Here is a 16,900-nt window from a genome sequence, read left to right on the forward strand (position 1 = left end):
CTCATGCACTCACACGCATAATCAGTACATCTGTGCTTCGCTATCAGACAAATCAGAACAGAAGGATGCTTGCAGACAACCCTTTGCCACCTTCTTAAGTTATCAAGACAAGCTTCTGCTGAACACCAACCCTGCTGGCTAACTTGAGAATGTATTTTAGTCCTGAAACAGTGGCCAATCTCTTTCAAGAGAATGATTGATGACGACCATGTGAGAACGAACTGTTGGAGTATTGGATGATCCGCAGTTGGCTCAGCACAATGAGATGATGATGTTACAAATCCTTGATGTAGTATGTGGTTGGCCATTAATTAATAGGCGTAATCTTATTATTTTAATAATAATAATAATAATAATAATAATAATAATAATAATAATAATAATATACCAAACCAGTGTAAATGATGAGTTGAAAATTGAAATGACTCTCAGTTTATTTTCTTTCTTAACCAAGATCATTCTGCTTCTAATATTCGAATATCAAAGAAAGTGAACTATGGTAAACTCCAATTCGAAAATTCTATCCAATTATAGTAAATTGAAGTATATACATAGTCTTAACCGTAAATGGTCTAATCAAATCTAATATGATGGCTCATTTTATGCTTAAGAAATATATACAACAAATATATGCATCCTTTCACATTAAAAAACATTTCTAATAACTATAAATTGTTTATTATTCTACTGATAGAGAAAACAAAAAAGGTTCTTTATTATGTCACAAAGAATAAAAATTAGTACACGCAAAATGGTCCATCAGAAATCTCATTAATGTCAACAATAGTGATCAGCATGTACTGCCTGTTTGAAAAATAAACTCATCTAAAAAACTATAAAGATGATTAAATAATTATGATCGAATGTATTTGGTTTGAAATTATCTTCTAACCCCTATAAATAGATGAGAAGTCTGAGAGGATTCTCCTCCACGGTACTGTCTCGATCCTCACTTGTTTCTATATTCATCTTCTACCACGGTCGTCAACTAGCTGACAATGAGGCCGAGGTCGGGGTTACTGACAAGTTTTATTTTTTTATCAAATAAATTGGATCTTTCTATCCCTTTTAAATCTAGTTCAAGTTTAGTCATGTTAATTGGGTTTATTTGTACCGACCCTAACTTGCATTAGCCATCTTAATGGAGATTCCATCGAGTTCCCAAGCATAGAGCTTCGTAAGTGCATCTCGTCTCCTCCATCCACACCAAAGCTTTATGAAGAAAGGTGCTACAACGACTCATCTAAGGGCCGTGGTAAGGGCAAAATGGCCCTCTTGTCTCTTGTCAGGAATGCGTTCGTTGTTGAGTCTAATGTAATGGTTGGCATCGGCCAACAAGAGAAGGTGTAGGGTGTAGACAATAAGACTATTTATTATATGGTACGTGTGATGGCATGACACCGAATTGGACCTTCTTCTGACGCGATGCGATGCGATGCGATGCGATGCTTTCAACCTAAGGATGTCAATTCCAAATCCGGTGGTTCACTAGTCTGATTCGACCTGATCAAATTGAAACTGATCAATTTTGGTAGGAATATGAAATTATTATACAATTTTTCAAAAATCAATCAAGGCTGAACCGAGGATGAGGAAATGATGATGATGAAATATAGATAATTTCATATAAGTAATTTCTTGGGATGATTGTTTATATATTGTTTGAAAAAATTATTAAGTTTCACTTCTAAAGGATGATCGTTTTTTCCTAATTCTTTTTATACCATTAGTATCCGAACATCGTCCTCAATTCTCAATGTGTTTAGTTTTCGAGTTAATCAGTGATGATGACAATATATTTATTGAGTATCCAAATAGAATCGGCATCATCGATGAGTGCGAATATCATTTTAAATAACAGATAAAGAATTTTTCATATTTTTGTTCAATTGTTTTCCATAAGACATATGGAATGTGTAAGCAACTCGAGGTTTGGCTCAGTCGGGCAGCTTTACATTCTAAACCTTAATACTGGTTTCTGTGTGAACCCTAAGAAAGAGTGGCCATTTGAACACATTACCATCGCTACAATGGGAACAAAGAACTGAGATGGTGGGCAATGGATTTATATTGGTTGGCAAGAGAAACATCTTTTCATAACATGGAGACGATTGCTACTTATGCCCAAATCACTCTATCTCAATAAGTCATATCAATCATTAATTTGCGAAGAATTCTTCTCTTATTTTTCTACAATTTTTTTACGTATCTGTTCATTCTAGTAACATTTTTGGAAAGCCATATTTGACTTTTGGTATCCCTCCAATTTTATAATGATCCTCCACATATACTCCTTGAGTTAATAATTCCCACATATGTTCCATTAGTTAATTCAACTTAAATATCTAAAATACTCTTATCATCTTTAATTCTCAATAGAACACGTATCAATCCTATTAAAGCTTTAATAACTGATCAACGGAGATTAATTATGAAGGCGTATTCATCTTTAGTTCACTATCCCATAAGTTATCATTATTTTTTTGAAAAAACATTCATCACTTATTTTTTATCGGTACGAGCACAAGCGCTTACGATGAATTATTTATTCCGAGTGATATTTTACCCCTTAAAGTCCTGGTTCTCCTATATTTCAACTGATATATTTATCATTATTACTTATGAAGAGTCTCCAATATAAAAAAAAAGGCTTATAGTATAATAATAATAATAATAATAATAAATAATAATAAATAATAATAATAATAATAATAATCATCATCATCATCATCATCATCATAATGGATAAATTCTTGAAAAAACTCCTAATTTTCCTCATTTCTATAAATTTTTGCATAACATCTCTTCTTTACTAAAAGATGATTCTACCCTTATCTCTACCCCCATTGATCATCATCTTTGCATGTGAGCCTCTAGCTACCTTTATGTATGAGCTTTTAGTTGCGTCCACACATCAACCCTCACCCGTCGCCCTCGTCTACCCTTGGTCGCCTTCGCCTCTACCCTACTACCCCAATCTCCGCCTTCACCCCACTGCTTCGACCTCCACCAACCACCATCCCTGTCATCCTTCTTGTTACCTTGGTGGATGGGGTTAAGAGTAATAGCAAGGTACGTAGGCCCCCCCAACCTTTGCATGTCGTTTCCATCGTTCCCATCGTTGACTATGACAAATGAGGCTATGGGTGAGGACGATGAGAGCGAGGTGCACGAGTGAGGATGATGACATTGGTAGAGGAAGAAGGAATGGGAGAAGAGACAAGAGAGGTAATGCGGGATAGAAGCGATGGCCAACAAGGCATGAGGGCATTTGAGAAGAGACAAACGCAATCAGGATTGAAGGCGAACACAACCAAGGGCGAACGAGGGCATCAGATTGGGGCAACCCCTAACGAGGGGACAAAATTATTTTTTTAGAAAAGAATGGGCAATCTGCGAAATTTAATAAAGCTATGAGTTTTTTTTTGAGAATTTACCTATTAATAATAATTAGATTCAAATCGATAAATGCAAATATTAATGGCTTGAGATACCATCAATAATTGTGCGGTGGGGACCCTTGGAAGCCAATTATTAATTACCTCACTCTAACGTTGTCGTCATCTTCATCAACGCATCATTATTTCCCGCGCATTAACAACCTTAATGCCTCACCCTCATTCTCTTTTCGAGCATCAGCTAATTGGGGGATGGTGGGGCTCTTCTTCTCTCCCACGCCCTTCTGAGATTTCTTGTCACGGCGGCCTTCCTTGTGTCCTTCGCCACAAGCATCACCTCCCCTCGACATCTCATCAGTAGCTGCGACGGCTGCACACGCTTCTCCTCCTCATGCAGGGTGATGGAATCAACATTAATCCAGACTGTGGAGCCACGCAACTTCCACGGCTCACCATCTTCTCTTTCTATAAATATGTTCTCAGACCACCTCTTCTCAATAACTCAAGCTCTGTAGCTTTCTCTTTCATCACCTCTACGACCTTCTTCTAATATATATAGAGAGATAAATGGGATTGAGAGACATTGAATCAACACTGCCACCAGGGTTCAGGTTCTACCCGAGTGACGAGGAGCTGGTCTGCCACTACCTGTACAAGAAGGTGCTAAGCAATGGAGGAAGCGCCGAGGGGACGATGGTGGAGGTGGATCTACATACTCGCGAGCCATGGGAGCTTCCAGGCAGCTTCAACCTTCTTCTTCTTCTTCTTCTTAGATTTCTGAACCATTTCATTCTTCTACTTCATCTAAAGCTGGTAAACTTGAGGACTCACGTTGTGGAGATGCCTTGCCAGTACCAATTGCTTCGTGAAATCATACAAACAATTAGAAGATGAATTTCTCAGCGTTTGTTTGAAAACATAAAGAACATTCTCATCATAGGTAGTAATCGTTGGGTGTAGAAGGAGAGAGGATGTTTCCTTTCCACTTGGTTCTATAGATGTTTACATGACTATATTGATCCTTGTCCTACTGATTGATATGAAACTTCTGGTCTAGCTTGAAAGCAAAAGAGACTTGCTTTTAACCTTTTTTCTATTAGTTTGCTGAATTGTTTAGTGAACTATCTTCAGAATAAGATCATTGAGTTTCACATTGGCTTCCCATTCTAAGCAACTATAACAACTTGCTTGCATCCCTATCTGCCACACTTTAACTATACTCTTCAATGGGGTAACAGATGCGGCTAAACTGAGTGCCAATGAATGGTACTTCTTCAGCTTTCGGGACCGCAAATACGCTAGTGGATCGCGCGCAAACCGAGCAACAAAATCTGGTTACTGGAAGGCCACTGGTAAGGACCGAACGATCTACGATCCGACGACGCATACGATGGTTGGGATGAGGAAGACATTGGTGTTCTATCAAGGAAGAGCTCCCAATGGAGCAAAGACTGGTTGGGTCATGCATGAATTCCGACTAGAGACCCCTCACTCACCTCCCAAGGTATCAGAGCTACCATTTGGATCAGCATCCTCCATTTCTTCTTGTTTTAGCTTCCACAATCTATGTATGTGCTCACTTCATATTAATAGCTTGTGACACCAAGTATCAGAAACTGCTTATACTCGATGCTTGCCTGTTGAATCTTCTTGTTAAATTTGAGATGGAATTTTTTTCTTCATAGAACATTCAAATAATAGATATCTAATATAGAAATAATATAGTTAGGAACAGTGAGTGAGGTTTCAGAAACTTGTGGCTAGAATTGTACAGTGAGGTATTTCTTTGGGCCATGTAAATGAAAACAAAAGGTGTATTAACTCTAGAACTTAACAGGCATCCAACCATAAGCTGTATCGGTGAGCTGCAATAATGTGCATGCAGAAAGAGTATGTGAAATTGACCTTCTCACTGAAATGTGTTTTGCCCAAAGATAGCTCATACATAGCATGTTATGGTGAATTGATGTGTGGTTTTGGTGCAATCCTTTATGACAGGAGGACTGGGTTCTGTGTAGAGTCTTTCACAAAAGGAAAGGGGAGGGAGAAGAGCATGAGCAGCTGAGTGCTTCTTCTGCCATGCCTGCAGGTGTGTGCCATGGACAAGTGGGGCCTTCATTCTCCACTCTCCCACGCCAAGAGGACAGTAGCCTAAACCCCTTCCTCAACGTGGCACTGCTGCAGTGCAACTCTCTTGGCTTCCCACAGGAGACGGGGAGCAGATTTGTGACGGGGATCAGCCCAAGGTGTGAAGAAGAAGAAGAAGATGATGATGAACTTGGATTTCTGTTGGATTTAGGGTTTGAGCATGGTGTGAGCTACCAAGGTGGCAAGGCTACTTAATAGGTTTTGTATTTACTAAAGGGACTAATGTTGTGAGTTTGCATGAGTCCAATAGTAGGCAATTAATGTTGATTAGGACTTGGTGAGTGATTGACATGGTTATGTAAAGATATCAAATAGTAGCAACCTGGCTTACTTCTGGATGACTATATTTTTCACTTTATAACACCAAAAAAATGAAAATTGATAGTTTCTATTTTTTTTCCTAAGCTTTTAAATAATCACGGTTCATGATCCTCCTATCTTATTTTAAATAAATAAAATCAACAAGAATGCATACTTATTTGCATTTTGTTGGGAACTACAAGGATCTCCTATCTCACTTAAAGAAATTTAGACTGTGGTTTTCCTAAATAAACTTGCATTTTGCTAGACTAAGAACATATAATTCCTGGAGTGATGTTACTGTTTTTTTTTATAAAAAAATCATAAGATAGTTGTAATAAACTACTTTTGGACGAGAAAAATTAAAAGTTTATGGTTTAAAATTATATAATAAGTAATGCTAAGTTGGTTTAGCTATGCACATTTATCTTGAATTTAAAATAGACACCAAAAAAGGTAGAGTTATAACACAGAAAGGCATTCATGTTGCAAGATTTGGAGGATACTGGAATGACAAAATGGGAATTAATGACCGAATAGAGGATACAAGTAGAAATTAAGAAGGTGACATATCATCTAAAATATTCACTTTAAACTACCTGCAATTAATCTGATAGAGATAGGAGAGGATAAAGACTACATGTTTCAATGTATTCTAATCCATCCTTTTCTTCAAGAACAACTTACTAGCATTTTTCTCCTCCACTGCGATTAGGCATATATCCTTGGCATTTTCATGTTAGAGTTGAAAATATATTTCATGTTATTTAAACTATAACTTGGATTTATGGAGAGCCATGGTTGCAAATGTTTATAGATATCAATTCAATATAAAATCAACATAATAATGAATCAGAATATTTCAATTATTTGGGATCAGCTATATACATCTTTTACCATCATTAAACTTTGTATGATTCAAAATGAATTTAATACAAAATAAGTCATGGAAAGAATGTTGAACAGCTTACTAAAAACGAGGATTTTTAATGAAATAAATTATGGTTCCAAAGGAATTACATGAGTAGATTAGAAAAATGAAAATCTTCCAGAATATAACCGAGTAGATAAAATGCATTACATAAGATGTGCCAAAAATATTATCATAGCTTTGGCCCAAATCCTTCAATTTTAGATCCAAGATGAATCCTTATCGGTATTTATTGCAATTCTTTATCCATAAATGTTATAATCAAAATTGTTTTCCTTATATAAAAGATTATTTATATGTTTTTATTAAATAAAGACTTCTACTTCTTAAATAATTCTTCTGTATCTGAATGCTAATTTAAATTAATTATTCTCTTTTTGTTTTTTTTTCTGTTGCAATGTAAAGGGATTTTATTAATCATTACTTTTTATTGTATCTGAGTCATCAAAATAGTTCAGATGGTTTCAAGATTAATAATCACTTTGATATGTTTTAAGGTCTTGTTTTGATCCACAGAAATCTAAACATCAACTAGAGATATGAGCTCATCATCAATGATTATAATATAAATCTAGAGTGAAAATTCTCACTATTATAATTTATGAATTGAATAATATTTTGTTCACCATGTTCAGGAATATAGTTGATGATCCTCTTCGAATAAGTTAAAAATATTAAAATGTGGATGAATTAATTATCAACTTGACTTGTTTGAGTCATTTGTTGATTATTTTATATCAAAAGAATGAAATTTTACAATAAACATATATTATCTCATGATAATTTAAATCAAAATATGATGTTATCATTATTCTATTTATGGATAGCAAATCTAAAAATATTTGCAATTATTTATCTTTGCTCTAATGCTAATTCTTTTACTCATATCCTAAAAAAGATAAATTTTAATAATGGATTGTTAAAAGGAGTGAACTAAAAAGTCAAACATATTAAAAATCTAAAATATCATAATTGTATATAAATTTTATAAAACTTTAGTTTTACTTACTCTAAGGTTATAATCTCTAAGTATATTTTAATGGTCCAATACTAGTTTATCATGGGTAACTAATAAGGTATTGATATTTTTTTTTTTCGGAATGTTTCAACTCATTGGCAACCAGTGACTTGAAATTAAATTTTTTTTTTATTTAACTATTAAGTAAGTTATTCATCATCAAAATATAAACTAAGAATATTGTTATATTATAATGGAGTGAGGATTTTGTATATTGGTCTGTTTTTATGGTGGAAATTGGAACTCTAATCGGCTCTCAAGAATTGTCAATTTATAGTAATAAACTATATAATTAAATAATATTTTGAAATAATACATGATATTAGAATAATTATGCAATATAATGACATAACTATATTTTAAGTAGTAATAGTTATATTCAACTTTTTTTTCAAGAAAACATAGAACCGATTGTTATAATAATGCTTGTAATGGATGAAAGTTTATATTTAGAATTTCATTTGAGTTATTTTTTCTATAAGTTCACATTTAGCCATTTTAATTTTATCAATAATATTAGAGAGACATATATTTTAATATTTTTAGTTCATCTCGAAGTAAAATAATGACAACTCATAATGCATTACAATTTATTTTTTATGATATTAAGAAAATGATCCTATTAGGGTATAGGGTGTACAAGATTATGTAGAGGAGGAATGATAAAAGGTTTTATATCGAATGATTTTTGTCATCTCCAGCTATAACCTCTTTGATAGCAATGGCCAAAGAAACAAAATTAATTCAAGTTAGTAAAATATTTTGAAACAAGATCTAAATTTTAATAAGCAAATGAAGCAATAAAAACTATGGTCTAATATAGCAAAATTAGTAAAAGAAACAAGCTTATAAGTTGGTATGAAAAGAATTGAAGATAACTTTTCTCATTATATATTTCCTATATGGTCCACATTGAGTTGAACATAATGCTGGATCATATGCTATTCCAAATACGATAAATAAATAAATAATTATTATTATTGACCTAAGATTCTTACCAACTCTTCTAATGTTGAAGATGATGTTGGAGCAATCTTATCACATGTTACTAGAAAAAATTACATTATCGTTAAAATGAGGAAGTCCATTAGGCTAATGAGAAGTTGTCTTACAAACATGATGGGCTAACACTTGATTATTTGTAAAAATAAATCTATAATATTGAAGTAATATATCTTGATGGATGAATTGTTCAGTGAGTTACTTTAAAGATTAGGGTCAATTAAATATTATACATAAGGTTTTAGTATTTTAAAACTAATTATGATCATCTAGAAATTGAAATCATCATTGTATATTATAACTTTCTTTGTATGCAATAACGTATCTCATGGTAGAAGTGAAATGTATATAAATTAAATAAAGAATTATGACCTTATACAATTTATATAGTATGCTTGTTATATTTATTAATTAAATATTTTATAGAAATAATGTCATATTTTAACATAATGCTTATACTTTATATAACACTCTAAGATTGTTGTATGGTAAGTTGGAAAAAATCTATTCCATGTCCTTCAAGTGCATAAATATAACCGAGAGAGGAATAAGCATCTCTTTTATGAATTAGCTAGCAATCATTTAGTCATCTAATACTTTATGCTCTTTTTGGGATCAAGTATACGAGGCATGGTGCTGAACTCTTCACATAAAGAAATCTTATTTGAAAATAGAACCAACTTAATTTTTTTGACGATCAATTTTTTATTCTTGTAATTTCTGAAAATATAAACATGGTATAAAAATTCTCACTCTTATAATTTATGATTTGAATAATATCTAGTTCACCTTCTCCATGAACCTAGTTGATGATCCTTTTCATGCAAATTAAAAATATCAAAATATGAATGAAATTATTATCAATTTGATTTATTTGAGACCTTTGTTCATTATTTTATATCAAAAGCACAAAACTTTTCAATAAACATCAAGTATGTCATGATAATTTTGTTAGGATTGAGTCGGCATTAAGAGGGGTGAATTATAGCTATGATAAAATTAACGTCGGTTCTAAAAAACTTTGTTCGATAAAAGCTCGCATCGAAAATATAAGTTTAACTTGAAAACTTATTTAGCAAAAGCAGTAAGTAAGTAAGGTAGTTTGCAGTAAAGGTAAATAGCAAGAATAGAAATGTAAACCAAGTTTTATAGTAGTTCTATCGCCGTGACCTACATCCACTCATGATTCCTCTTCACTCGAGGCCACCGGCCTCCACTATCGATCTTCTTTCAATGGGCAAAGATCAACTACCCTTATAACTTGATTATCTTTTTGACAGGTTCAGAAGAGAACCTTTATACCCCTACTACCTCCTCTCTTAAATTTCACCAACACTTAGAGCTTGAGAGGAGTTCTCACAAGATTATAATAGTATTTTTCTTTCTTTTTGCTCTTAGTTCTTGTGTTTGCTGAGCAGGATGAGAGGGGTATTTATAGGCCCTAAATGGATTCAAACTTACAGCTTAAAAGTATCTCATCCCCGATTTTCGGGGTACTGGCGGTACCACCGCTTGTGCTGGTGGTACTACCTCTTACAGCACTGATACTGGGTAGTATCACTGCCCAATCTGGCGGTACTATCGCCTGACACAGTCCGAGAGATTGTGTTAGTGTGGTACCTCTGCCTAGACTAGCGGTACCATTGCTCAATCTGGCGATACTATCGCCTGACATAGTCTCGAAGATTTTATCACAGAGATCGAGCCACTAGCGGTGCCACCACTTGACCTACCTTTTGGGTCATTGAATGAGTCTTTCTCTTGATCCAAAATAGCCTAATTCTGGCCCAGTTGACCCCTAATTGAGGTAGCCTAATTACATTCTAAACCAACCAATTACAACTAAAACTACTTTGATCTAGATAAATTATTACAAGCAATAATACTAAGTTGTCCGGCATGTCATTGGTTTATCCGACGCTTCGTCCGACCCTTCGGCGCATCGTCCTCTCCTTCGGCGTATTGCTTAATCGGCATATTGCTTTCTCGCAAGATCCGATCTCCTTAGCGCAATGTCTAATCTTCTTGGCCTGATGCCCGAATTCATGGCATGAAGCCTTCTGCCGACATGTTGATCGATCCTCCGACCCGATGTCCAATCTTCTAACATGTTCAACTCTGCCCAACATCCGATTACTCTTGCTTTAATTAATTTGCCTCTCCTGATCGAAGCTAGTCTTGCATCACTCAAAACACAGATTAGATCATAACATTATCAATTGGTTTCATCATCAAAAACCAAGATTCAACAATCTCCCCATTTTTGATGATGACAATCAATTGGTGATAGAGTTAACCTTAACTCCCCCTATCAATATGCCACATTGATAGAACCTTTAAATTCAGAAAATCATGTAATATTTTAAAATATAAAAATACATCATACCATACATGATTTAAGTCATCATAATTACTTCTCCCCCTTTTTCATCAATAAAAAAATAAGTGCATCTAGCAAGTTTTTTAGATATGCAAGTTTTACAACATACAAGTTAGCAACAATTTTGAGTTGTGCAAGTTTACAAATTTAACTTCTTTTTTGAGATATGCAAGTTTTGCCTCTTGAGATAGGCAAGACAACACTTTTGTTTCTCTTGAGATTGCAAGCTAGCAATTCTTGGTGATGTTCAAGATAGTAAGTTTTTTCTTCTCTTTTGAGAAGTACAAGCTAGCAATTTTGTTTCCTAGCAAGTTTTTCTCCTTAAAATATGCAAGCTAGCAATTTTTCTCCTCCTTTGTCATTGTTAAAAGGAAGGGAAGAATACAATATTGTAATTCTTTTCCCTTTACATCAATTTTCAAATCATGACAAAGATAAAATATCAATCTTATTTCAATATGAAATATTGAAATAAGATATCATTTCAGAAAATGATAATTGTTGACTTTCACATCATTTGATCAAAAAAATCATAAGTATCGCATGCATCATTCCAAATCATAAATATTTTAATCATGATGGTATCAAAATATCAAATTACATTATATCCTACCATGCATGATCATAACTTCTTATTTGTATGCATCAACATAATATCATGAGTATTTCATGCATAATTTCATATCATCATATGAAGAATATCAAGAAAAATTAATTGGGTGATAAGATATACATTTCGTGAATACAAGGGAGTCATGAACCAAATTTTAAATTATGAATATCAAAAAAATCAAGAGAAAAATTATGATTCTTTTTGGATGACTCAAATAGTGAAAAGAAGAAAAATTCTCCTTTTTAATTATAATTCCAAGAGTTTACAAGAAAAATCCTGATTTATTTAAATAATTCTCCTTTTTAGTAAATAGCAAAAAGAACCATGGGAGTTCAAAAACAAGATCTTGATTCATAGAAAGATCTCAAAAATTCTAGAGATATATCATCGGTTTATTTGGGTGAATCTTTCCTTAGTAAATACCAAGAAGAATCATAGGAGAACAATTAATGAAAAATCTTGATTCATATAACATAAATTTCAATTTATAAGTATCAAATGAAAGAATCAAGATTTGTTTAGATAAGTCTCCTCTTTAATAAAAAGAGAGAATTATACGGGAACAAATATGAGATTTTAATTCGCACAAAAAAAATCTCAAGTATCAAATATCGAGAAATCAAGAATTTAACATGCATAAGTTTAACATTGAAGCTAATACTTTTAGCTTTCTTTTGCATCAATGTTCTAATCATAACATAAATACAAAGAAGTCACATGAAAATCATGACATGAAAGATGAAAGATCAAGAAAGATTAATTCATAAATGATTCATCTTGATAAATCTCCTTCTTAGTAAATAATGAAAAGAATTCTTAGGAGATTAGAATGGTAAAATATCTTGATTTATGCATAAGAAATCTCATGATATATTTAGAAAATCTCCTCTTAAATAAAATGCATCATAGAGAATTTTAAGAATATCGAGAAATCAAGATAAGAATCATGATTAGATGAAACTCATCCAAATTCAAATCGTTAAATCATCAAAATCACTTTCAAGAGATTCAAAATGACATAAATATATTTATCAATTTCTTGTTGAAAAATCGATAAGATAGAGAAAATTTTAAAATGCATTCCCTTTTTAGTTGTTTCAATTTATGTGATTGATTTCATATAAGCATATCCCCCCCCTTTTTTTTTATCTCAAACAAACATGTTAGAATCAAGAGCACTAAGGGGGGGGGGGGTGAATTAGTGCAGCGGAAATCTTTCAACGATAAAAAAATGTTCAAACGATAAAAACGATTTCGGTGTGAAAGTCGATTCTAAGATTACTTTAACTTAAGATCAAGCGAGATGATGTTAAAATCAATCTATGAAGGCAGTTTGCAGTTATGATGAAAACCAGAATATAAGCGCAAACTGAAATACGACGTTCGTACGATAAAAAGCGATTTCGGTGTGAAAGCCGAATCGTAAACCACTTTAACTTGAGATAAAGCGAGATGTAGTTAAAGCAAGGATATAAAGGCAGTTTGCAGTTATGATGGAAATCAGAACATAAGCGCAAACTGAAATATGATGTTCATACGATAAAACTGATTTGCATCTAAACGCTGATTCGGAAAGCACTGAACTTTGAAACACGTTCATAAAAACATAGAAGGCAGTAAGCTATTAAGGAGGTTTGCAATAAAGATGAGATGCTCAAAGTAAATGCAAATCGAGATTTAGAGTGGTTCGATCAATCTTGACCTACTCCACTTTTGGCTTCCTCCACCGACGAGGTCACCGACGTCAACTAGAGGCCTTCTGTCAATAGGCGAAGGCCAACCACCCTTTTACAGTTTCACTACTTTTGACGGGCTTAGGAGACAACCCTTACAAACTTTTCTCTCCTCTCTTTAAAGCTCAGAACTTGGAAGAAAAGAGGGAGAAGAACTTTTGGCCTTTACAACAATTTTGAGCTATAAAAATCACAGAACAAGATCAAGATTTCAGTGTATATTCAGTGCTCTTTCAGTGCTGAATGGGTGGGGTATTTATAGGCCCCAACCCAGTTCAAATTTGGAGCTCAAAACTGTCAATTCCCAGAATTTCGGGATCTGGCGGTTGCACCTCCTGACTGGAGCGGTTGCACCGCCTGGCAGAGCTCGAAGACTGAGCCTCTAGGCGGTGCCACCTCTTGTCAGGGGCGGTTGCACCTCCTGCCAGAGCTCGAAGACTGAGCTCAGGCGGTGCCACCTCCTGACTGAGGCGGTTGCACCTCCTGCTAGAGCTCGAAGACCGAGCTCAGGCGGTGCCATCTCTTGTCAGGGGAGGTTGCACCGCCCAGTCTCGCTCGGAGACTGAGCCCAATGTTGAATCTCGGATTTTGATGATGAAGTCAATTGTCATTTGTTGCCTAATCTATGTGTTGAGATAAGTGTGCAGGATTAACTATGATGAAAGTAAGACATGCAGCAGGAGTTGCGCCGGAGTCATGACAATGATCACGTTGGGAGTTCGATAGCTCGACGGAAGTTCGGACAGTCGTCGGAGGTTCTGCAGGAACAAATCCGAGAAGTCCAGAAGCTTGCCAAAGAAGCTCGTCGGAAATTGCCAAGTGGATCGTAGCAAGTCCAGGAGTTTGCCGGAAGTCCGCAGGAGCATCACCGAGGGTTCATCGGATGATCGACGGAAGTTCGCCGGAAACTCGCCGGAAGAAGCGATTGACGCACCGGAGCAAGCTGCAGAAATTGTCTTAGGATTTATCGTAGTTAGCACTAATGATTAAGTTGAAAATGGGAGATGATCCCATTAGCTTAATCTTGGGGCAATTGGGCCCCTGAAAAACCCAAATTGGGCCGAATGGATCAACCCATTCGGACCCTGGTTGTTGTGGGAGGTGCAACCGCCCAAGCCAAAAGATAGCACCGCCTGGGCTAAGTCTCCCAAGGAGACTGGGCATTGCAACCGCCCCAGCCAGGAGGTGCAACCGCCTGGGCTTAGTCTCCGAGCGAGACTGGGCGGTGCAACCTCTCCTGACAAGAGGTGGCACCGCCTGAGCTCAAGTTTCGAGCTCTGCCAGGCGGTGCAACCGCCCCAGTCAGGAGGTGCAACCGCCTGAGCTCGGTCTTCGAGCTCTGGCAGAGAGGTGCAACCGCCCCTGACAGAGGTGGCACCGCCTAGAGGCTCAGACTTCGAGCTCTGCCAGGCGGTGCAACCGCCCCAGTCAGGAGGTGCAACCGCCTGATCCCGAAATTTCAGGAATTGACAGTTTTGAGCTCCAAATTTGAACTGGGTTGGGGCCTATAAATACCCCACCCATTTAGCACTGAAAGGTAGCAACTTACACTCGAAATCTTGATATCTTTCTGTGATTCTTAGAGCTCAAAACTATTGTAAAGACCAAAAGTTCTCCTCCTTCTGTTCTTCAAAGTTTGAGTTGTAAAGAGATGAGAGAAAACTTCTGTAAGGGTTGTCTCCTAAGCCCGTCAAAAGGAGTGAATCTGTAAAAGGGTGGTTGGCCTTCGCCTATTGAAGGAAGGCCTTTAGTTGACGTCGGTGACCTCGTCGGTGGAGGAAGCCAAAAGTGGAGTAGGTCAAGATTGACCGAACCACTCTAAATCTCGGTTTGCATTTCCTTTGAGCATGTTACCTTCACTGCAAACTTCTCAATAGCTTACTGCCTTCTACGATTTTACGAACGAGTTTCTAAGTTCAGAACTTTCCAAATATGCGTTTAGACGTAAATCGGCTTTTTTCGTACGATCATCATATTTCAGTTTACGTTTAAGTTTTGATTTCAATCATAACTGTTTACTGCCTTCTGCGATCTTACGAATAAGTTTCTAAGTTCAGAACTTTCTAAATCTGCGTTTAGATGTAAATCGGCTTTTATCGTACGAACGTCGCATTTCAGTTTGTGCTTGTATTCTGCTTTCCATCATAAACTGCAAACTGCCTTCATAGATCTACTTTAACGTCATCTCGCTTAATCTCAAGTTAAAGTAATCTTAGAATCGGCTTTCACATCGAAATCGTTTTTATCGAACGAACGTAGCTTTCGTTTTAATCGCTGAAAAATTTCCGCTGCACTAATTCACCCCCCCCCCCTCTTAGTGCTCTTAATCCTAACAATTGGTATCAGAGCTCGGTTAACTCTCAATCGGATTAAAACCCAAGAGAGATGGCTTACTTCGGAAACCAAGAGGGCCATTCTATTACACGTCCACCAATGTTTAATGGGACGGACTACACCTATTGGAAGACCCGAATGAGGATATTTCTTATTTCTATGGACTTTGAACTTTGGAATCTTGTCGAGAATGGTTTTTCGAAGTCTTCTCTTCCAATGATCGATTGGAATAATTTGGAGAAGAAGGCTTTCACTCTTAATGCAAAGGCTATGAATGCCTTATTTTATGCACTTGATAAAAACGAGTTTAATCGTGTTTCAATTTGTGAAACCGCATTTGATATTTGGCACACACTCGAAGTGACTCATGAAGGCACAAGTAGAGTGAAAGAGTCAAAAATCAATCTTTTGTTACACTCTTTCGAACTTTTCCGGATGAAACCGAGTGAGACTATTGGCGACATGTTTACCCGTTTCACGGATGTCGTCAACGGTCTAAAAGGACTCGGAAAAAGTTTTTCGGATTTGGAGCTCGTAAATAAGATTCTAGGATCCCTTCCTAAGAGTTGGGATCCTAAAGTCACTGCTATTCAAGAGGCGAAAGATTTAAACAACTTCCCTCTTGAAGAACTAATTGGGTCATTAATGACCTACGAGATGACTTGCAAAGCTCATGAAGAGCAAGAAGACATCCTTCCAAAGAACAAGAAGGATATGACACTTAGAACTTTGGAAGACCACTTGAAAGAAAACTCAAGTGATGAGGACTGTGACGATGACTTGGCACTTCTAACAAGAAAATTTAAAAAATTTATTAAAAGAAACAAGTTTAAGAATGACACTAAAAATAAACTTGAACCCAAGAAGGACCAAGTTATTTGCTATGAGTGCAAAAAGTCGGGACACTACAAAAGTGATTGTCCCCAAGTCAAAAAGAGAACAACAAAGAAGAAGGCGCTCAAAGCAACATGGGATGATTCGAGCGCGTCCGAAGAAGAGGAGTCCAACACCGAGCAAGTTGCTCATTATGCCTTAATGGCCAT

At 35.7% G+C, this 16,900-nt stretch overlaps 1 protein-coding gene across 1 annotated transcript; it reads left to right on the top strand.

Moving 5' to 3' along the window:
* Positions 1–3,805: 3,805 nt before the first annotated feature.
* Positions 3,806–5,884, top strand: LOC135630860 (NAC domain-containing protein 21/22-like). Its single transcript, XM_065138109.1, has 3 exons — positions 3,806–4,137; positions 4,637–4,902; positions 5,397–5,884. Exons 1-3 carry the CDS (start codon positions 3,966–3,968, stop codon positions 5,739–5,741), a joined length of 783 nt encoding a protein of 260 aa, XP_064994181.1. The 5' UTR covers positions 3,806–3,965; the 3' UTR covers positions 5,742–5,884.
* The last annotated feature ends 11,016 nt before the right edge of the window (positions 5,885–16,900 follow it).

The sequence above is a fragment of the Musa acuminata genome, chromosome BXJ3-2 (assembly GCF_036884655.1).
Source record: "Musa acuminata AAA Group cultivar baxijiao chromosome BXJ3-2, Cavendish_Baxijiao_AAA, whole genome shotgun sequence".
NCBI classification, from domain to species: domain Eukaryota; kingdom Viridiplantae; phylum Streptophyta; class Magnoliopsida; order Zingiberales; family Musaceae; genus Musa; species Musa acuminata.